Genomic DNA, 23,311 nt, shown 5'->3' on the forward strand with positions numbered 1-23,311 from the left:
TTAAGTGAGAGGCAGTTGAAAAATCAAACTGTTTATTCTGCATATTTTACTTATTTATTTATTTTTATCCTGCATACTTTAAAGCATAACCAGGGGTATTTTTCGTTGGGCTTATGTTTGGAATTAAAAATGATAACCCAATATTTTGAGAATCAGTGAAGCTGAAACTCTGAGATATATACACATGACATTAGTCTTGAAATCTGGAAGACCTGCATTTCTAAACATATACACCTACCTATAGAGTACTCTTCCACCGATGGTCACCAGGTTAGAAAATACACTGAAGTCGGTCATGTTTGGGGGCCATGACTGTATGTTCAAGAAACCTAAAAAAGACAAGAGCAGTGAAAAAACTCAGAATACCAATATCTTAGTAACTGTGTTTAATGCTGAGTATCCTTGAAACATGATGAAATGCCTTGAAAGACAGGAGGTTAAAAAAAAAGACACCGAATATTCCTATTTTGAGTCATTCTATTCTACGTCATAGTTCTTCTAAGTAAGACTGAGTGTATTATCCAAAGTTCCTGGGCCACAATATTCATTATATAACGAATACCTAACTAATGAACACCAAATATCTAGGTTTCTCAGACACACAGAATCATAGAACTACATACATAAAAATAACTAAATGATCCTTCATTTGACTCACTCCTCTTTTTTTTTTTTTTTAATTTTTGAGATTTTATTTATTTATTTATTTGACAGAGAGAGAGAGAGAGACAGACAGAGACAGAGAGGGAACCAAGCAAGGGGAGTGCAAGAAGGAGAAGGAGGGCCTCCCCGCCACGCAGGGAACCCAATGTGGGGCTCGATCCCAGGACACTGGGATCATGACCTGAGCTGAAGGCAGACGCCTAATGACTGAGCCACCCAGGCACCCCTTGACTCACTCTTCTAAAATCAAAAATACTTAGTCTAATTACATATAAAGAAAAATACAGCTTTAATTTCTCTGGAAATCATTTACTACTCTATCTCTATACTTACTTTGTCTGCCTTGCAGCCTAATACATTCCTAAATATATATACACCTAACTTTTCTCATTTGATTTTTCATTCTCAATAGCAAATCCATATCCAATTCATGTCTATGAGTCCCTCATCAGCTACTACATAACAGCCCTGAACATATCAGGTGCTCAGTAAATATGCACTAAATGAGTGCCACATATTATCCATGCTCAAGAGTATTTCTTGTGAAAAAGTACACAGAAAAATGTGGATCAAAAGATCAGCTGACACAAAAGCAATAACATAAAAATATCAAGGATATTTTATTTCATAAATTCCACAGGCTTTCAAAATGTGCACAAATGCTAAGGAATAAAGACACCCATAATTTAAAATGAGATTCATTTTAAAACTAGAATTTGCTTTGAAAATAAGTTGTCAATTTCAATACTATGCAATATTTTCAGGAAAATGCCAAAAGTCACATAGTTCATAGCACAACAATGTACTATTAAAAATTACCTGTTATCTCTCGAACTGTCCGGAAGACATTCAGTTTCTCTGGGTCTATGGCTTCAATTGCATTGTAAGGGTCCCTATAGAATCAAGAAGAGATGCAGCCAGATTTTAAATCAGATAAAGGAATGAAAACGTAAGAAATCTGACTATAGTTAGTTCATTCAGATTGAATTTAAGCAGCAATGGAAAAATTAGCAATGCCTTGTCCAGAGTTTGTTAGACTACATGTGGAGGAGGATTAAAAGGGGCTTTGAAGACATTTATGATGATATCAGTTATGAGATCTTCATTGAAGGCTATTCTAGTTCTAGAGGAATGGTCCAGTCTGACTATCCTAAAGAAACCTCCAGACATAACAAGTCTATTTATAAATTTTATTTATTGTATTTTGCCTTTAAAGTTTTTTTTTCTTAATTAGAAAAAATATACGCTACAAATAATTATGGTGAGAACAATTGCTTTTTGGTCTCCTCAAACAACCTAAATTGTTACTAGCACCTACAATCTCATAAAATGTATAAAACAAACACAAGAAATAATTTTTTCTTTTTTTGCTATATCCTTATATTTACTAGTATGAAAGTTACTCTTCATAAGGATCATTTTGAGCAATCTTGTTCCTATATGGTTTATTTATATTTGATTTTATAGCACAGGAAATATTTGCTCCCATCTTTATGAATCATACTAACATCTGAAACAAAATTTATAACAAATTTAATAATATCAAAAAGATGTAAATTTTGGAGATTAAAAAAATGTCCTCTCCTAATGCATAAATATATTTTTATAATTAATGTTATTGATATATACATGCCTTTTCTTTTCAAAAATGAACATAAGATAACTTTTAAAATTAAGTATTTATTGGGTTTTTTTCAGAGTTTTCTTCTTAAGGAGAAACTTTTAATCTATAATATAGTGACCATACCAAATAAATACTTCCAAATAATACTGAACACTTCTCAGTAATTCAAGCAATATTTTCAACTATTTTAAGAAATACCTTTTTTTAAGTTTTACAATGAATCTTGGAACACTGCATCAAAAACTAATTATGTATTTTATGGTAGCTAACACAATACAGTAAAAAAAAAAAAACCACTTCATTTAGAAAAGTTTAAAAAAAAAGTTTTATTACTTTGAAAGATGACTTCTGCTATTCTAGGCAAGTAGAGACCTTGTATCAATATATACCTTCCAGAGAAAAATTAAATCCTATTCATTGACCACTTCTCCAAGAGAGATCAAATCTAAGAACAATGAACTTAGGTTTTTTTCAGAAGCATGTATCCATCTGTAGCAATCACCTGAGCCTTATTCTTCCTGTGGACATCTCTTGTTTTACATCTTTGAGAACCTTCTTTTTCACTTGGGAAGTAAACAATAGGATACAGTGATACATTAGATTTGGCCTTAACAGGGCTATCAATCAAGGTTCTCAACAGCCCTCCAACAAACGGAAAGGCATAAGGCTTATCTTCTAGGAATCTGAGTCTGAATCCATTGACTTTAATTCATCCTTGCATTAGAACCTTGAAAACGCCATTAGTTCCAGCAATTTTGATATCTGGAACCCCATTTTACTGGTTCCCTCAGCTTGGTTTACTTGCATCTGCTTCTATACTGTGAACCAACTTAGATCTTTAAAAATACAAAAAAAAAAAAACAAAAAAAAAAAACAAAGCAAAATGAAACAACAACAAAAACTCTGCTTGGTTAAATACTGTTTCAGTCTATGAAGTATAACTGATACAGCGAACTGCTAGTTTAACAGGGAGTGTTATAGAAGGCTATAAATGAGTTTGCCCATAATTCACACATAATTAAGATTTTCCTCAATGTGATATGAATGTCTCTCAAAAGCTTAAAGTCTAAATTAAATGTTCTGGCAAACTTGCTCTATTTATAACTAAATATACATCGAATAAAATACTATGCTTTTGATGAACGTGAAGCCAAGAAATTAAGTTCGCCATGCGGGAAAAATCTTGTTGTTATCATTTTTTAATGTGTAAAGACTTTTGTATGCAGAGAAAATATCAGCTCTGCAGTAGTAGAATGAGCTTTCAACACTTGTTTGATGAAAAGCAGTGTATAGAACAGCTCTGGTCATATAATCAAATATCTTGGCTTTATTAAGAAATACTCACAATTCAGGGCAAGCACACAATGATGGGGTCAGTGCAAACCTTTACTGAGAATACTTCCAAGTTTGCTAGGAATGAAATGAATTCTGGACTGTTCATATGAAACCCAATGGACCACAGAAATTTTATATACTTAATTTTAGAGATTCAGGACTCTCATAAAATAAGTTGACAGAATCCTACTTACCAACTTCAAAGTACCTGCAGGGAGTTGTATCCTACAGCCACTTGAAATCCAGAGGACTTTAAAATTGAGAACTTCCCTAGCTAAATTCAGAGCCACAAGAAAGAACTTTATGTCCATCCTGTCATTGTGTTTGGTGATCCAAAATAAAGCTCAGGATAGAGAGAAACATATTTTTACAATTCCATTGAAATTGCTTTATTTTTCACCAAACCCATTGTCTCTTTTCCATTGTATATCATCACCGCACCCTCTTATCTAAGCACTTTCTTGTTTGTGTCTCACTGCAATACAGTTTGAACATGCTTATTTGGTGAGCATTTTGTTACTCTAAGTACATGCACATGACTATTATCAAACATGACAAGAGATGAAAGGTGAACATTCCTATGGATAGCCCTGCACACAGGTTTGCCTGTGGTTCCCATTCTAAATAAAGGACTAAGAGTGCCTAGTCTATTTCTGGCAATGACACCATTGTGTTATAAAATGAGCATGCCAGCTAACTTTATTGAGTTCTTTTATACATTAAAAATTGTAATTGACAAATTAACCATAAGTTTATTTTTTTGCATAAACTTGTTTTTGAAAAGCATAATCTCATTTAATTATGAATTTTACCTATTAGCTTAAAGAAATACTTTAGCTACTTTACTCAAACCATCTGTCCTATTAAAAAATAGTTGAAGATGAAGGTAATGGGAATTAAGGGAAGTAAAACATGTCTTTAATTTACTAGAAGTTTTTTGCTTATAATACTCCATGTTATTCACATTTAAAATCTCTCTCTCCATCCATGCATCAATTGTATACATGAATACAAATAATGTCTATATATTTATAAGATGTCTTAGTCCCACTGAATAGACTTTTTATCAAAACCTTCCAAAGATCAAGAGAAAGACTTCAGATAATATGTTTTATACTGACACAAAATTAGGAAGAATGAGATATATCATATATAATATGCATATTTGCCCTGGAAAATGCCTTATATATTATGGTTGAGACACAATAATATTAATTATAATGTTAGTATTAAAATATTCTAAGTTAAGTGTTATGTTTAAGAAGAAATAATAATCTTCTGGACTAAGGAAGAGGTGTGACTTACCATAAAGGAAATATTGCCATGAAAAAAACTTTGCCTCTATTTGGTTTTCATTAGTCTACAAAATAATATCTGTTACATTACATGTTGTGCTACAACTAAATACAGTCATTGAGATTTTTCTTTAGCACTGCCTCCTCCTTTGCTTTTTCTTTACTCTTTCTCTCCCTTTTTTTCTCTCCCTCCTTTTCTCCCCATGCCTCTTTATTTTTCCACCATTTATTAATGTTTTACAATATATCAGATACTCAGCTGAGCACTTAAAAATCATCTTTGTTCTTAATCTCTGCAATAATCAAAGAAGGTAGGTATTTATTATAAACCCAATTCTCAACTTTACATTGGAGGAAACTGAGCGTTTGACATATAATGGAAGCCAAGCAACTCAGTAAAACTGTCAATGTTAGAGCCTCAAATAAAACTCTAGTATAGTCTGGCTCAAATTAATGAAGTAGGAAATTTAACTTTTACTTCTGAGCTCATTTTTAAGAGAGACTTTGTTTACCTTTCTGTTCCTAATCATGCAAGTCAATTTCCTATAATCCATTTCCACCTGAATGAATTAGCAAGGTTGCTTTCCTTGAAAGTCTGGATTAATCTAATACTTTGTAATGATTCTTCTCGTAAATTTGTGAATAAATGGTATCTATTGTGCAATATATTTTTATATCTTGACATATCTGCTTCCCTTTTTTGCATGTATTTATTAATATTTCCTCTATTTTGGACGTTAGGTGATTCAGAATACGTAAAACCATTTTACAAGTAGTATAAATCCAGACTTCAGATAAGTATGCTCCATAAGGAACAAAGACTAAAATAAGAATTGTGAACTACATTTGATCATCTTTGTCAAACTTCCCCACCCATGGTTTACCTACAAAATTAACCATCAGTGGATTTCCTTCGTTGGTTCATAATCCTTCTACTATCACAGAAATCTTGCAGTGGTTCTCAATGTGGGCAGGATTTCCTCCCTCAAGGGAAGCTGGGACATTTGCAGAGACATGTCAGTTGTAACAGATATTGGGGGACATAATAGGCTTTTAGTAATAACCCCAAGCCAAGAAAATTAAATGTCTTTTCCTAGCAAAGTTTTGCCGCATGTCTTGAATAATCTTAAAATGTCCTACCCAATTAAGGACCCATGTGCACAAACTTCATAGTTGATCATACCATGATTATGTGTAATTCTGCAGTCATGTTACTTCTATTTGAATGACACTTATTTCCATTTTCCTCGTCATATAACAATATGTTTGTTACTTATTTCCTATTCCAGTGGTCAGCTGTCCCTCTGCTCTTTACTTCCCCATACTTCTTGCACAGAATAACTTCTAATCTCATTTCTCATAAATCCAAACTTTCATTCCAAGTAAGTAGAAGTTAAGCATTTTCCTATCAATTCATATTTTGTTATCCATTACTTTACTTGTATTTTTTCTTTAAATCAAAAATAGAGAACTACAATCACTTTATAAAATTATGTATATAAGTAGGCTATATTATCTATGATTTTTATTTCATAATTCAAAAAGAGGTATGAATATACTTAATATATAAAAGATGGATGTTGGGTCTGATTAGAACGAAAACAACTTCTCCAGTGCAATTTATAAGACTGCGTTTTCAAATCTTTCCCTGCATTGATGGACTTGAGGCCAATTCATTTATTATACCCGTGTGGAGGCAGGCAATGTGAATTAAGTGGGTATGTCTTCCTATTTCTCACAAGATGCTGTTAACATGATATGATCTTTAATTCATTGTGGTATTTGGTTTTGAAAATCGTTTTGGTTTTGAAAATAGTTACAGTGTAGATATATTGTTTTAGTAAATGTCATACATGCATTCCATTATATAGATGCACCTCAATGTTGACCCAGGTCTCCTACTCATTGGGGTGAAGGAGGTGAGGTTAGCAATGTAAACCGATTCAGAAGGTTAGTAGCAACTCTGGTAAATTTGATTGTCCTATCTAAAAATGGCTAGAACTACCTGGCTCCAAAAGAGTGTTGCCATGTAGGAGAAAGTGTTAAGGGTAACCAAATCTACATATTTTTAAAGAGAAGTTAGAAATCTTGAACATATATATTTATTTTTTAAGCATTGCTTGGGCTGAATAAAACATATCTGGAGCAGAAAGTGTGTACATTCCATTATAGTATCTGGCATGAACCCATATTAAAAGCTACATTTTAAAGTGAAGAAATGCTTTATGCAATTAAGACCTACTGTAACTTATTTGCATGGAAAGAAACACTTTGTTCTATTTCTTTTGGTATTCTTGTTTGGACATATTTATTCATAATGTGTTAAATTGTTTGGCTTCTAGAAATGATGTGATATATGTTTAGAGTTAAGATTTTGAATTGAAATATGTGAGTCATATTTTTTATCTGTAGCCTGTAGCACTAATATTTAGGGATTAAGAGTAATATAGATACATAGATAAAATATAAAGTGAAAATACTGACGTTTTTATTACAATTGAAAGAATACAAACTTGGCTGTTTTCCTAGTTAAAACCAGCAGGTGGTTCCGTAATGAAGGAACCCAGAAAATGTTACAATTTTTATTGCTAAAATGAAATTCATTTATTAGATCTCACATACTAGTACTAATTTCCTAACCTAAGAGAAAGAGGAAAAGATACATCAGGCCAAAGAGAATTTCTGAAAGCTCAAGAGAATTTCGATTTACTGATTGGTTTTCTATGACATACATTTTTAAAAGGATATTAATTTATTCTTCCCTGAGCTAATCAGTTAGGAATTTGAATGAAATTCCTCACTTCACCCATTGACACTGTTTCCTTAAACATTTGTAAAAATATATGTCAAACTTCTTGAAATCTGTAGATTTGAGGAGACTATCTCACAAATACGTTTTAGCTTACATATAAACTTATATTGTCAAATCTAAGTAGTTAACTAAACTCATAGTCTACGTATCTCAAAACTGTGGTTTTTACTATCATTGCTGGTAAAATCTGGAATTTGATTTGGTTGGAGAAGAACATCAATGGAGGGAAGAACTCATCTAGATCAAAAGGAATCAAACAGACAAAGCTAAAGAATCTCTTAAGCTTTGTCTACACGTCGTAAAATAATTTTCTACAAAAATTTCATACTGACCCATGAATACCAGTGACAAGGAAGATCAAATTCCCATTGATTTTGGTGCAGTTTACGAATTTGTCAATGTTACTAGAATCCACGGTCTGAGCTGACATCAGTGATCCTGTGCCAATGCCATCACAAGCTGCAGAAAACAAGACTCAGCATCAGGGAGTTGAGCAACTATTTTTTTGGTCAATAAATCATTGCATTTTTATTATAAAATAACAGTATTTTTTCTTTATAAAATGAAGAAAGTTCATCATAAGACATACACAGTTTTCTAACAAGTAAACTAAAAATTTATTCATGCAACATTAACTGCTGGGCCTGCTTTAAAATATTGTCCCTGTGTTGTAGACTCGTGACCATGACACATAAGAATATCTTATATCAAGTCCAAGTATACCCGCACAACACATATGTAACTAAAACAAACTTCCAACAATCCATGCTTGCTTTTGGCACATACAATCAATTATTTTTTCATCTACCCTAAAATATCATTTTCAATGATATTTTACTCACTTGAGTAAAATAATTTCATAGCCTAATGATGGTCTTCAAACTGTGGTTTTACTATTGGTCTAATTAAGAATATATATTAAACAAAGTACTAATGTTGGGAGCTGTAACCAGAAGCAAGAGCCATTGAAACATTTATTTTTTAAAGATTTTATTTATTTATTTGAATGGGGCAGGAGGGTGGTGGGTAGGTTAGACAGCATGAGCAGGGGAGAGTCAGAAGGAGAGGTAGAGGGAAGGAAAGAAGGAAAAGCCGACTGCCTGCTGACCACAGAGCCCAACCAACGTAGGGCTTGATCTCAAGACCCTTGAGAACATGACCTGAGCTGAAGACAGACCCTTAACCAACTGAGCCACCCAGGTGCCCCATTCTTAAATTCTTAAATTGAGTATTACCTGTACTTTCTGAAGGCTGTACTCAAAACAAACAAACAAACAAAGCGAAGCAAATAAAATATGGGGGGGGGTGGGTGGGAGAAGGAAAGAGGAAAGAGAGAATGTAGTAAAAAATGTCTTGATTGCCATTTCTCAGGCAATCTGTGATCATTTGGAAGGCTTAATATCATTTAGAAAATTTAGACTGTATGTTCATCCTGCTCAATTTAAGTTTCATTTGGGTGAGGAATTGGAGCACCACAGCTAGAAGGGATTTCTTTCTGCACTCGATTTCTAAAACAGGAATTATCTGCAACATTTATTTAATACGTATGGTAAATTTCCTTGTCATTTTATACATCTAATCTTTCAAAATAGTTTTGAAGCCCTGGAGGGTAAGTATCATGTTATTTGTCTCTTTGCACCCCTTCATATGCATAGCAAATCATTTAGCGTAGAGTGGCAAGCGATTAATATGGGTTCTTGATGTGAAAATAATCACACAATCCATCCCTTGTTATGTGCTTAACTTCTAAGATTTGCTGCATATAGAATAAAATGTAACTTTTTTCCTGAGTTTCTATCAATGCTAACTCCCAGGTTAACCTGGATCATTTAGTTTACATCATTCAAAATCAATAACACACACTGTTAAGATAGTTGGTACTTTGGGGAACTATTCAAAGTCGTGGAAATGTATGTGTGTGTTCAGAGAGGGGAACTTAGCCAGTCCACTGAAGAGCAAATGGAAAAACCTTGGAGTAGGTCCCTGTTCTAGCCCACATAATCTCAGCTATCACTCACCTTTTGGGCAAATATCCGTGCAAGGTTTACACATTTTAATCCCATTTTCTTCTACTTCCATCTTGGAACTAGGGCAGGCACGCACGCAAGAACTGGAATCCACCACAAAGTTATCTGATTGGGGGAAAAAAAAAAGGTAAAATGAGCAATAATGTTGATGGTCGGCAAACAAATTTAAAACAAAGTACTTTAGGGACTGACAATGATGAGTATTATTGATAGTATACATGTCTGCTTCTATCCCGAAAACAACTCTGTTCAAATATCTCCACCTGAAACAGAATCTGAACATCCACATTCCAATCCAAGGGCAGCCTGTGTTAACAACAGTTAGACCTTGCTTGACTACTGCTCCACATCCTGAAGAGCCCCCAAGACACAGTGAATTTCTTTTATAGACTTAGGAAACTACATGACATTTAGTTTGTGTTTTTCAATAGTTCCACTTCATTTCATGTCATGATGCAAGTCTGTAATCTAAAAATACTTCAAGTTACATGCAGCACAAATGAAGCTGAAGTTGAATTGCCTTGGATGGAGAGAGCACGCTTCATATCCAGGAGGAAATGTTAAAATGTGTTCTATCTCTTAGTGGAATGCCACAGAAACTGTTCCATAGTTTTATATGAGGAAACAAAATGAAATTTGAAAGGAGACTAGGGAAGGTATACTACATAAACCAGGAATGTCTGATTACCTGATACACTGGTGAAATATTTAGGGCTCCAGAGATCTGAAATATGCCAGGATGCTTCCTCCCCCACCCCAAAAAAAGAACAAATTATTGCATCTAGAGCCTCCCACAGTAGAGGCAACATGACACCTGCTAGGCTGCTTTGTATTTTAAAGGCAGTATCCTTCCCTGTCTGGGCATACTTTCTGGTCTAACATTCAGTCTTTTGGAAGGCTTCTGGCCTTAAAGGGGTCTTAGGTCAGGAAAGGCATATGGTACAGGTCCAGTCTGGGATGCAAGCATTTTGCTACTTGGGTCATAAAATCCAAGTGATGGGGCCCCTGGTGGCTCAGTTGGTTAAGCTTCTGACTCTCAGTTTTGCCTCAGGTTATGATCTTGGGGTTCTGGAGGTCCAGCCCTGAGTTGGACCCCTGTGTTCAGAGTAGAGTTGGCTTGAGGATTTTCTGTCTCCCTCTCTCTCTCCCCCCAGCCCCTCCCCACTCATGTCCTGAGCTTAGAATAAATATGGATTCATGAGCAGTGGCCTTGGGAGAAGAAATATTGGAAAATCTGGGATTGAAGGGAGTCTGGGATAGAACAATGGGTATGGATCCAGGGGACTGGGCACAGTGTGATCTTGATATTCCCAGTTATCCACCAGGGGGCGTCCGCCACACAAAAAAGGAACATTGTTGAGCCTGCATCACAGCCTGTCCCTTCTTGTTCTTCCTCCTTAACAGCCTAATCTCCATCTGAGGGGAACTCAACCTGCAACAAGTGAATGTACTGTGTATTATGGAACCATCCTTTCTTCAAGGTGGTCACAGGAATACCTCACATTTAAACACTTCTATGTCTTCGCAGCAATATATGCCAAGTGGAGTAAATACAAATTATAAATACCCTCATATCAGTTAGGTTCAGGTTTTGCTGCAAAATCAGTTTCAAAAAAAATATTTGTGTGGAGTTTTTTGAATTTTAGAATTCAAGATTAAGGACTGTAGAGCAGTATTTAGAAGCTAAATGTCTTTGTTTTTCCGAGATAGTTACAGTTTAGCAAACCATGCCTTATGCGGGGCCCCTCAAATATTTGAGATTTACATTGCTAAATATTGAAGTGTTTAGTCTGTAACTTTTTTTGTTTGTTTTTTTTTTTTTAAAGATTTTATTTATTTATTTGAGAGAGAGAATGAGAGAGAGAGAGAGAGAGAGCATGGTGGGGGAGGTCAAAGGGAGAAGCAGCCTCCCTGCCAGAGGTGGGGCTCTATCCTAGGACCCCAGGATCATGACCTGAGCTGAAGGCAGTCGCTTAACCAACTGAGTCACCCAGGCACCCAGTCTGTAATTTGCTGAACTAAATTATTCTAAGAAAAGAAATTTAGGAGTTACCATATCTAAGGAAACTGGAAGTGTAATTTCACAAAATTATTCTCAGTGTTAGCCACTTGCCACAAGCTAGATGTTGAAAGCTTGTATGCATAATTATTCTTTTAACCAATATAAAAATATTTAATAATAATGACTAGAATTATTGTTTTCAAAGACTTGTTTTTATATGCTGTCTCTCTGATTCTTATTCCCCATTTCTTTGATCATTGTAATAACTTTCGTAGTGACAAGAGCTATGATTATTACCAGTCACATCTTAAAGAGGAGAATACAAAGAAAATTGAAATAGTTCATTTAAAATCACACGAGTAATACATGGGCCAAGGCAGAACCCACAGCCACTCTAATCCCATGTCCTTTATATCCTTTATACTTCTTATTTAACCACAGGCACAAAATGAAAAAAAAAAACCATAAGAGTGACATGCTATAGCTTGTAAAACCTTCTTCTTTTAAATGAATATATGGACAAATGTAGTGATTTTTTTAAAGTTTTTTTTTAAGAGTTTTGTTTTGTTTTGTTTTTTAGTTTTCCCGGTAGATAAAACAATAAAGAAATAATGTCCCATCATTCATTCCAAGCAAAGAAACTGACTGGAGCAAATATGAAGACATACATTTACTAAATTCCTGATGAAAGTTAAACTGGTTACTTTGAAACCCCAGGATGAGCTGTCAATTTTGTAAAGACCTCTAAATAGCCCTTCACTTCTATTGTTATTGTTTATGATGAGATTTGATATTAAAACTATAATTCTATACATTCTATTATAAATAAGTAATCAGAAAGGATATTAGGTAAAAATTCATTGTGATTAGAAGCTGACCTCATTCATTACAAAGCTGGCTCTCATTTTTTTTTTTGAGAAACAGCATCATGTGCAAAAACACTGAGGAATAATAAAAACAGTAAGTTTAGAAGGCAATGACACTATACTCTAAACTCAAACATTCCACTCCTTTGCTGAGCCTTTAGACTAATCACTTTAATTTTTTGAATTTTAATTTCCTTATTAGTGAAATGGTAGCAATAGTACCTCTATCCAAGTGGTTCACAATATTGTCGCAAATTTTAAATTATAATACAGGTACACGATTTTTGTGTGTGTGTTTTAAAATCATGATCTAATTAGTTTGGTTATTCTTATCTTGTTACTTACGGGGACATTTCTTGACACAAAATGCTCCATATGTATACTTTGCATTGAAGTTATGCTCCAGTTGAAAAGTGGTAGGATTGTAGACAAATGTTTGGGGACACTGAGTAACACATGCTCCACTGTCATTGAAATTCATGCAGGCCTGAAACACAGAAAATATTAGTTTTCTTTAGAAATAAACTTCATAATACTTGTTAAAAAAATACTGTTCTAACAACTTTGTGAGAAGGATGTGTTCTTTACTTAGTAAGTTAATATTTATATAAAACATATGTGTATGTTCTATTTTTATATTTCACAAAAAGTATAAAATTGGACAGGTTTATAGTCAGTAAGTGCTTATTTTTAAGTTCAAATTTGTTCTGGACTTCAAAAATTTTACAAAACAGTTTTTCCAATGTCAGTGAATATACAATCTATACAAAGATATTGATATTCAAGTTACCTAGTTTCCACCCAGTAATCTCCAAACTAATAATGGTTTCATATTAAAATTAGCTAATAGTGAAAAATAATTCCAACTCACACTATTCAAAGGGTTTATGTTCAGTCTTAGAGTCTGACACTAACTAACTCCCCAAGTCTACAGTCTAGTGTTTCCTTAAATCAGGTGTTTGGAAATGCTCAGTGCCGTAATTGACGTAGTAAGCACATTCATCACCGTTGTATAGTGAGAAAACATTGTAACAGCCATTTAAACTGGACTTGAAGAAAAAGCTCTGGCAGGTGACTAGTCAAATATAAATATGGAGTATGCCAAAATGAAGAGAAGCAACCTATACTTATCTCACAATTAAACAATGTGCTGCCATTTCCTATATGGTCTTTTTTTATAATGCCAGGCCATTTCGTGAACACCATCAAGTTCAAACAAAACAGTTTGTTTCTGCTGCCTTATGCCTTTCTAGTGAGACCTCAATTTATTAATGCATTCTAATGCCTTTGAGAAGAATTAAAAAACAATTTTATCATCTGAGAAGTATTTGGTATAAAAATAGAATATATGTATAAATACATAAAACATGGCTTTCAAAAGAGTGGATGAACTAATTCTCTTAATTAAACAACTTAAACCATCATAGGAATAATTGAGGTTTTGGGAAGTAAGCTAATATGCACTCAAGCTATATTTTATATTTCATCATAAATTGTATGCTTATTAATAAGCACTAACTCATTCTGTTTCCTCAAAACATTTTCTTCATCAATTGTTGTTTTAGCAAGCACTTTATCACCAACATGACAATTCCCTGATGATAATCTACTAGATGCATAATCAGGACAAGACTCACTCATGATACATTATTCACTAAGATGACATTTTCCAGGAAGAATCTATTAAAAAGCAATCTACAAAACTCACTAAGTTTTAATTTATGGCTATAAAACTTCATGTGTCCTCATAATTGCTTTACGAACATACTTTATGCAATGTTGTGCGCAGATTGCTTGGCAACAAAGGGACATAAACTAAAGGAATCAAACCAATTTCCCTTCCAGACAGCATGTTAAACAACCTAACTTACACCAAGGCTTTGGTCTGGCATCTTGAACATTCTGTACCAAATGCCAAAGTCGAGTCCTTGAACCATTCCATAAAAGTAATGCAATGAGAACTCTGAGACTCACCCGACGCTCTGTTTATTATGATAATGGAACCATGAAAACAAATCCAATGAAAAACTTCTAAGTGAAAGTTATGGTTATTGGTGTTTTTTGTTGTTACTGTTTTGGAATTGTTAAGAGCTGCTCAGCATCCTGGACATCAAGCTTTACCCTGTGTCTGGTGTTAGCCAAGAGAAAAGGTCTCACTTCAAGACCTGCTAAAGCACCTTCCTTGAAATTTTAACATGTTTCTTTTCTTCTTCCTCACTACTCACTTCTGCAATATATAATTTTGTTTCACTACAGGATTAGGGTCGACAAATTAAGTTTCTTGTGACGTTAAGAAAATTAAGAAATGACTATATCATGAGAGCTTTAATTTATGTTTTGCTTATTTTCAGAGTTGAGTCTCAATTTGAAAAAATATTCAGTTTTAAATCTATATGTGTATTTTCTGGGTATTTGAAAACGTGAAAAAAGAAAATGAACTTCTGTGTTCATTTTTAACAGCAAAAACAATTTCTTTTTTATGATTTTTAACTTAAAATGAAAATAACATCTGTATATGAAATTGTGTTAACTATAGCTCACAGAACTGTTTGTATTCAAAAGAACAGAAATAACTCTATTGGGGATATTAAAATGTAGTTAAAACATGTCCCCAACAAGCTATAAATGTTAATTTTAAGGAAAGAAAAGTGTCCCTTTCTAAAATAAAAATCACACAGATTAGCATACAAATTGCTTTAAGCATGCATTTGTTAATCTTATAAATTATGAATAATATTAACTTGCAAACAAAATAAACTGGGAAATAGTTAAATTTGTCAATTTATGAATAATCTTGAATCTATAGCTATAATCTTAAAATTTAAATCCAAGAAATAAAATTCAAGAGCCCCCACTCAGAAAACTCAACTATGCAACAACATCAACAAGTAATCAATGTAAATTTTAGAAGGATGCTATTAGCTTTTAAAAAGATATCTTAATACGTTCCTCTTCACATTCTCTAATGCATCTCACCTGTATTATAAATTACATCAGAAAGATATAATTCATTTGCTAGAACAGAACAATCCTAGGTAATCAATAGCCACCTAGTGAGGGAAAGAATTATAGGAAGGCAAAGCATCTTTCTTAATCCTAAAATGTTAAACTTGATCTTATTTTAATTAAAGACTCAATGTGCCTGAGTCCAACCAGGAAGGAGAGAGAGAGAGGAGAAGTAGAAGGGAAACGCCAAGACTTACAAAACAGTCTGTGTCCTTGGGTCCCGAGCAGCCCCCGGCACATTCTCTATGACAGCAGTCACTGACATAGGGCCCGTAGCACCTGCCATCACACTGTTCTGCGCACACCGTCCTTGTCACTGTGGAAGACAGAGATGGGACCCTGATCAAAGTCAGTCACCAAGAGACACTTCTAAGGTGCTCTGGAGTAGCTGAGAAAAGCTGAGCTTTCGGGTAACAATACTCAACCCACCATTGGCTCAATTCAGCTCACATTTACCAAATGAAGTCAGCAACATGTCAAAAGCACTGTTCAAAAACCTTCAAAATTAATATAAACATTTGTTTTAATTTTCTTTCTTGTTCCAGGAAACACTTACCATGCTTTACAAAACAACCGTACAACTTAGCAGGGAAGAATCAAATTTGAAATAATTGAATGAAACATTTTGGCAGCTTGCAAAAGATGGAGTCAGCAATGAAGTCAGTCCCCAATGTGCACAGTAAGGTTTTATGACAGACATCTTCCCAGAAATAATCTAAGCCTTTTGGAGTCAATGCAAAAATGGAAACAAACTTTTACATGATTTACATTGCATCTTACATAAATCATATCAAGTAGATAGATAAATATAACTAGAGAAACAGATACATATATAGTAACCTGGTCAGGAATAGCATCACTGCTTCTTTTCTTGATATTTAAGTGAAATTTCTACCAAGTTTCCAGTGTAAGGAACAGAGCCATATCCTCAAAAGAAGGAAAGAAGGAAGGGAGGGAGGGAGGGAGGGAGGGAGAGAGGGAGGAAGGTGTGGGAGAGAGACACATTCATAGTAAACACAACACAAATTTCCATTGGTCTTTTCCTATAATGTCCTTTGATCCAAACTGACACCACTATATTAGGGTATGCTTTAGTAAAAACCGGTGGTATAGGCTGGGCATCAAAATTAGAGCTTTGAGGGACACTTACTTCTCTTATTCCAAAGAAATATATTTAAAGTATTTACAGAAATGAATGAGTGTTACAGAATATGTATAGCACATCGCATCTTGGCTTCTGTATTTCCACTTCACTCTGGTTTCCTTCCATCTTTTTGACGAGTTCTTCAAGCTTCCTTCACTGATACTATAGCAAGATCTGTCTTTCAAACAATAGCATTCCCCAGAGTTGGGCTTGTCAATTTTCTTTAGGTCATGGGCTCATGCCTAGATGAAATCATCCATCCCTTATTTGCATACTACCTATAGGTAGATGACATCAGATCCAAAACTGAATTTTCTATTGAGCAGCAGCATATGTTACCAGCTGCCTACAAAAGACCCCACTTAGATATCCCAAGATGTATAATATAGAACATTACTCCCTTTCCCATCTACCAGTAAGGCTTATCTCTCCTCTTTCATTCCTTCCCTTGATTATTGCTAGCACCATACATTCAGTAGCTTAGCTAAAAATTGGGGACGTGTTTTCTATTTCTCCTTTCCCCTAACCTTTTCTTCTCATATCTAATAAAATTATTGAATAAAATTGCTAAGTAATGTTCCTCATTATGGTCTCTTCTCTCTACTTCAACTTTGTTTGAAAAGTAATCTTTAAATGACTGCATAGCCTTCTAAAAGTTTTCTCAGATCCCAATTAATCCTCCAGCTGCTCTAAAAGCGATGACTTGAAAATACAAGCCACCGCCTATAAATCAGTGCTGTTAGCAGAACTTGTCATCCCTGTACTAAAGGAGTAAACCCTGAGCAAGGGATAAATCCTTCATCAACTAAACCATCTCGATCTTTACTGTCATTTCTCATTGTGCTTCTCCCATCCAGCCACACACAATCACCACTCGCGATTCCTGATTTCATGGATCATTTCCAATTTTGATTCTCATTGTCATTTTATAACACTTTCCTCCATGCTAAAAACCCTCCCTATCTTTTTTGCCTCACAAACATGCATCTGTAAGATCCAGTTCAGATGTCACTTTCTCTCCGAAAACTCCAGATATGGGTCCAGGATGAGTCAGTTTATCACTGTTTCACCTACACAGGGAGGAAGTTAATGCAGATTCTATGTGATCTAAAGGTCTAGTCTCAAACCCAAACTCTATTCTTGTGATATGGGCAAGTTATTGAATATCTCTGTATTTCATTTTACTAGTTTTAAGATGGATTTAGTATTAGTACCTATCTAATGAGGTTGAAGATAAAAGAGATATCTGTATAAAGTGCTTAACATGGCCTCTGTTAATAGTGGTCGGCAACTGTTACATATTATTTTACTTATCATAATACTTTGTATTTTTTTATATATACTCTTCCTATTAAACTATTAGCGTAGCTTTTTTGAAGTCCATTGCCTTTTTCATGTTTTTATCCTGGTGGCTGGTATAATGTTTGGCATTTAAAATACACAGAAGTAAGTATCCTCTCCAACTAAATAAATTGTATATTGCCAATTCAAAGAAAGTTATTTGTTGACGTCTTAATGCACATATCAAAGAAAAAAATATGCAGGGATGTTTAAGTGGCACAGTTGGTTAAATGTCCAATTCTTGGCTTCAGCTTAAGTTGTGATCTCAGAGTCATGAGATCTCAGTGTGGTGTCTGCTTAAGACTTTCCCTCCACCTCTGCCCTTCCCCACTATGCTCGCTCTCTCTCTTAAAAAAAAAATAAATAAAAATGAATATTAAAAAATGCAGAGAGTTAAAGAGGTAGGACACTAAAAATGTAAATAGACAAATATTAAAATGCCAAGAAATAGAGCATACCAAAATCCAAATAACAGAATTATTGTTATTGTCTATTACTAGACTTAAATGTTCCTTAAATTCTTCATGATTCCATATTTTCACTCGAATCCTTTTTAATTAAACATGATTATGATATTCATAAAATAGTGAATGATGTTTAAATATGAACTATATTCTTCTGTTGAACATGATTATATTCCTACTTATGTAGTGCAATCAGTACAAACATCAAATACAGTTTAAACAGAAACAACACTTGGACTCACTCTTTGTCTTGATTTTATTTTGCAAAAATAAAGTTATATGATATTTCTTACAATCTTTTAGAAGATTTTAAAAAAGACAAATTTTAAGTCTCAATTTGTCGGTGCATTTTTTTTAAAGATTTTACTTATTTATTTGAGAGAGAGAGACACAGAGGAGGGAAAGTGAGAGAGAATCTGAAGCAGACTCCAATCCCATCTTGTTTCATTTTCTTCCTTCCCTACCCCCAAAACCCCTGCCCCGCCACTCAAATTCCTCATATCAGAGAGATTATATGATAATTGTCTTTCTCTGATTGACTTATTTCGCACAGCAAAATACCTTCTAGTTCCATCCACACCGTTGCAAATGGCAAAATTTCATTTCTTTTGATGGCTGCATAGTATTCTTATGTGTGTGTGTGTATTGACCACATCTTCTTTATCCATTCCTCTGTTGATGGGCATCTAGGTGCTTTCCATAGTTTGGCTATTGTGGACATTGCTGCTATAAACATTTGGGTGCACATGTCCCTAATTTTTTTTTTTTTTTTTAAGAAATTTCTACATAAGTAAATCAATATGGTCCATCCTTTTTTTTTCTTTCTTTTTTTTTTTTTTTTTTGAGTTTTCACTGAAATCTCATTTTCCTGGGGAAGTCAACCCCTATTTAATATTGAACCCTTTCCAAACTACTGATTCTTGATGAATCCTCCTCTTTTTTTCTTTTTCTTTATATTTCTCTCTCTTTCCTTCCCTCTGCTTCTTTCTTTCCTTCTTTCCTTTCATCTTTCCTTTCTTCCTGCATCTGTGTTATAGCATCGATCACCATCTGAAATATTTTACAACTCACTCATTATACAGTGTGTTCACTGGTATATTCCAGAGTCTAGAACTATACCTGTCATGATGGAATTTTTATTTATATTTTATATACATTATACATAATCATTACATATATGAAATATAGCCAAACAAATTATATATACTTATTAACTCTTCATAGTCCTACATTGGGCTTAACATTGATGTTCCTATCTTTTATCCAAGTAATATATTTATTTATATATTCTAATTAGTAATTCATACTATATAAAGGAAACAATTTTGATAGACATTTTTGTAAAAAAAAAATTCATATATAATTCCTCTCTTCCAGATTTAACAAGGCTTTTTTGATGTGCCCAAGTCGCTAATTGAAATAGCAGACATATGATAAGTAAACAAATTACTAGATTTGAAATAAGTGCTACCACAGAACAGTCTATTAACTGGCTTTAAGTTGACAGGCATTGTTCAGCCAGAAATAGCATGAAGTAAGTCAGCATTAATAGCTTGTAAGTCACACCATGTTTTAATCTTAGGCACATATGTCTGAGTGTTCATTTCTATTTTTAACTCTATGGTGGGTCAAGTTACTATACAAAATGCTTCAGTTTCTCTTCATTTATATATCTTGATCTTTGCTACCAAATATGTAGATAAGATTTATAAAGATAATCAGCCATTAATTAATTAATTAAAAAAACTTTTTAAATAAATATTTTATTTATTTATTTATTTGAGAGAGAGAGAGAGTATGAGCAGGGGCAGAGGGAGAAGCAGACTTCCCACTGAGTGGGCAGCTGGATGCTGGACTTGAACCCAGGACTCTGAGATCATGACCTGAGCCAAAGGCAGACACTTAGCCCATTGAGCCACCCAGGTACCCCAATTTTAAAATTATTTGTTAAATGTTCACATTAAGATCAATTCTCTCAGTGAGCATACTGTTTAAATATGATCATGTTTTTAAAATATAATCAAACAGTACAAGCTTATGTTCAATAATAATTATTATGCTCTGAAACTTTTAAAATATGTACATTAAATTATTCATTCATATATGTTAAGTCAACTTTAAATTGTTCAAAATAGCAATTTTGTCTATCTAGTGGTCACATATCATGTATTTTTTCAGGAGACTTTGATCTTAGCTATGTGATTCCATTTCAAGAACATCCAAAGAAACACCTTTCTATAGTCACTACTTTTCAAAATTTTGTCTGAAGACATTAATGAGAATTCTGAGATTGGCTTCAAAAGCAGTCTATAATTCATTTTAAAAATAAAAAAAGTAAAATACATCAGGACTAAAAATAGCACTTTTTGCTATCACAGTTTTCACATGCTTTAATTCCAACTGATAAAGTTCAGCAAACATGAAATATTTAAAAGTGTTTGGTTGACAGGTAACAATATAAGTAAGCTAAAAGAACAAAACAATAAGTTTAATCTCTAGATGGTGATGTGACACAGTTATGAAACATTTCTTTACATTGTTACATGAGATTTATTTTTAAAAAGAAAGCATTCCCTTTGTATAATCTATTTAATGACATTTATTGATTAATAGTACTACTGAATATGACTTAAACACATCAAACTAAACTCATATTTTATTATGATAGAAAAACAAAACAAAACAGTTCCTGAAATCAATGAAGTACCTCACTTGGCCTCCATGGGAACATTAACTTATAATTGCTTTGGTTATATAATTTCCACCCTTGCCTGAATATTATTTTGTTAGATTCCACCCCTCCCCTCATATTTAGTATCCTTCCTAAATTGTTCATTGGGTGCATTAAAATATTTGGGTCAAAAATTTTTTTTTAAAGATTTTATTTGTTTATTTGACAGAGAGAGATCACACAGAGGCAGAGAGGCAGGCAGAGAGAGAGGGGGAAGCAGGCTTCCTGCTGAGCAGAAAGCCTCATGCGGGGCTGGATCCCAAGACCCTGGGATCATGATCTGAACCGAAGACAGAGGCTTTAACCAACTGAACCACCCAGATGCCCCTTTGGGTCAAATTTTAACTAGCTTTTTCATTGATGGTATACCACTAACAGTGATTGTCTAATATAAGAGGTAAAATATGGGAAGTTAAGATGTTTTTTATATTAGGCTCAGTAAATTTGAGATTGGGAGTTGAGGTTCATTCAAAATATCCATAAGAATCAGATGGATAAAGCTTAAGGGACCACACATTCCATAGTCAGGTGATAACTATTGAGAGACTATCTATCATCTCAAGAACTTAAAGTATTTGTAAGTAATTTTAAAAAATTAAATAAGGTTAAATTAGGCAAAGTCTTGATAAGTGTCTTCTGTTTTTACACTCTGTCACTTTTCTCCTCCCTTCCTTATCTGCTGCTCCTTTCCTCATTTCCTCCATATCTTCACTCTCAGGGCCTTCTGGTTCTGTTCACTTCCTCTACCCAGTGGTTCTGAACCAAGCTGTGTATTAGAGCTTCTAACAGGATCTTTCAAACTCTAATAAGGAAATTCTTGTGTACATGAAGATTTTGACTTGGTCAATTTCAGTGGGGCCCAAGATTGTCCATTTAAATCAGTTCCCAGGTAATGTCGCTCTCTCCTGGTCCATAGACCCATTTTGAGTAGCAGGATACAGAGTACTTTAAAAAAAAAAAAAAGAAATCTTACCATTTGCAACAATGTGGATGGAGAGTATTATGCTAAGTGAAATAAACCAGATAAAAACAATGATATAATTTCACTCATTTGTGGAATTTAAGAAACAAAACAGAGGATCATAGAGGAAAGGAGGGAAAAATAAAATAAGACTAAATCAGGGAGGGAGACAAACCATAAGAGACTCTTAACTATGGGAAACAAACTGAGGGTTGCTGGAAGGGTGGGGAGTGGGAGGATAGGTTACCTGAGTGATGGGCATTAAGGAGGGCATGAGGTATAATGAGCACTGGGTGTTATATCAGACGAAAGAATCACTGAACTCACCTCTGAAATTAATAATATACTATATGTTAATTAATTGAATTTAAATACAAGTTTTAAAAATGATTGGGAATCATCTAAGTCCTATTAAGTCAAAATTACCTGCAATGTTCTAGGATTCACCACTTTTAATAAACTCCCCAGGAGATTCCAAAATGCTAGAGTTGAGAATCATTACTCTAATCCAGCGAAAATAGGGAAAACTCTATAGATTATTTATAGCCTTTGGCCAATTGACTGATAGTTCTTCATCTGAAATTTTACCACACTGACTGACCTATTGCTTTAATTTCCTATTTGTGTTGTTAAGCATTTTATCAATAGTTGAAAGAGCAAACAAACAAAAAATTCACATGACAGCAAGTAGGAAGATTTGGGAGGGAAGAAAGCCTAAAGTGGAAACAGAAATACTACTTGGCTGATTGTGAAGGCAAAAATTTCAGAGAGAAGTTAAGAGATGGTCAGAGTACTACTCTTTTCTTTCACCTAGCAGCTGTCTATGTAAGGAGTTTCCTGGACAGCCCCCAATTCTATTGCTAAACACATTCTAAAGCACATTAATTTTATTTTTATTTTATTCTATTTCAAATAGTATTCAGTGACCTGCATACCTTTATGCTGCCTATTGTATTTCTGTGTATTGACCAGATTTCGAGAAACTGTGTTGATGAAACGCATCATGTCCATGAAACAGCACTTCAATGGAATAGTTTTAA

At 34.0% G+C, this 23,311-nt stretch overlaps 1 protein-coding gene across 5 annotated transcripts in view; it reads right to left on the minus strand.

Moving 5' to 3' along the window:
• ERBB4 (erb-b2 receptor tyrosine kinase 4) overlaps positions 1–23,311 on the minus strand; it is a 1,164,558-nt gene that overhangs the window by 291,392 nt on the left and 849,855 nt on the right. For all 5 annotated transcript variants that reach the window (XM_044241525.1, XM_044241523.1, XM_044241526.1 and 2 more), the window contains exons 6-11: positions 15,828–15,946; positions 12,970–13,111; positions 9,748–9,861; positions 8,062–8,188; positions 1,483–1,556; positions 239–329 (exon numbers count right to left, since the gene is read on the minus strand). In XM_044241525.1, the coding sequence (XP_044097460.1) occupies positions 239–329; positions 1,483–1,556; positions 8,062–8,188; positions 9,748–9,861; positions 12,970–13,111; positions 15,828–15,946 (667 nt within the window). The remainder of the gene's footprint in view (positions 1–238; positions 330–1,482; positions 1,557–8,061; positions 8,189–9,747; positions 9,862–12,969; positions 13,112–15,827; positions 15,947–23,311) is intronic.

The sequence above is a fragment of the Neovison vison genome, chromosome 3 (genome assembly GCF_020171115.1).
Source record: "Neovison vison isolate M4711 chromosome 3, ASM_NN_V1, whole genome shotgun sequence".
NCBI classification, from domain to species: domain Eukaryota; kingdom Metazoa; phylum Chordata; class Mammalia; order Carnivora; family Mustelidae; genus Neogale; species Neogale vison.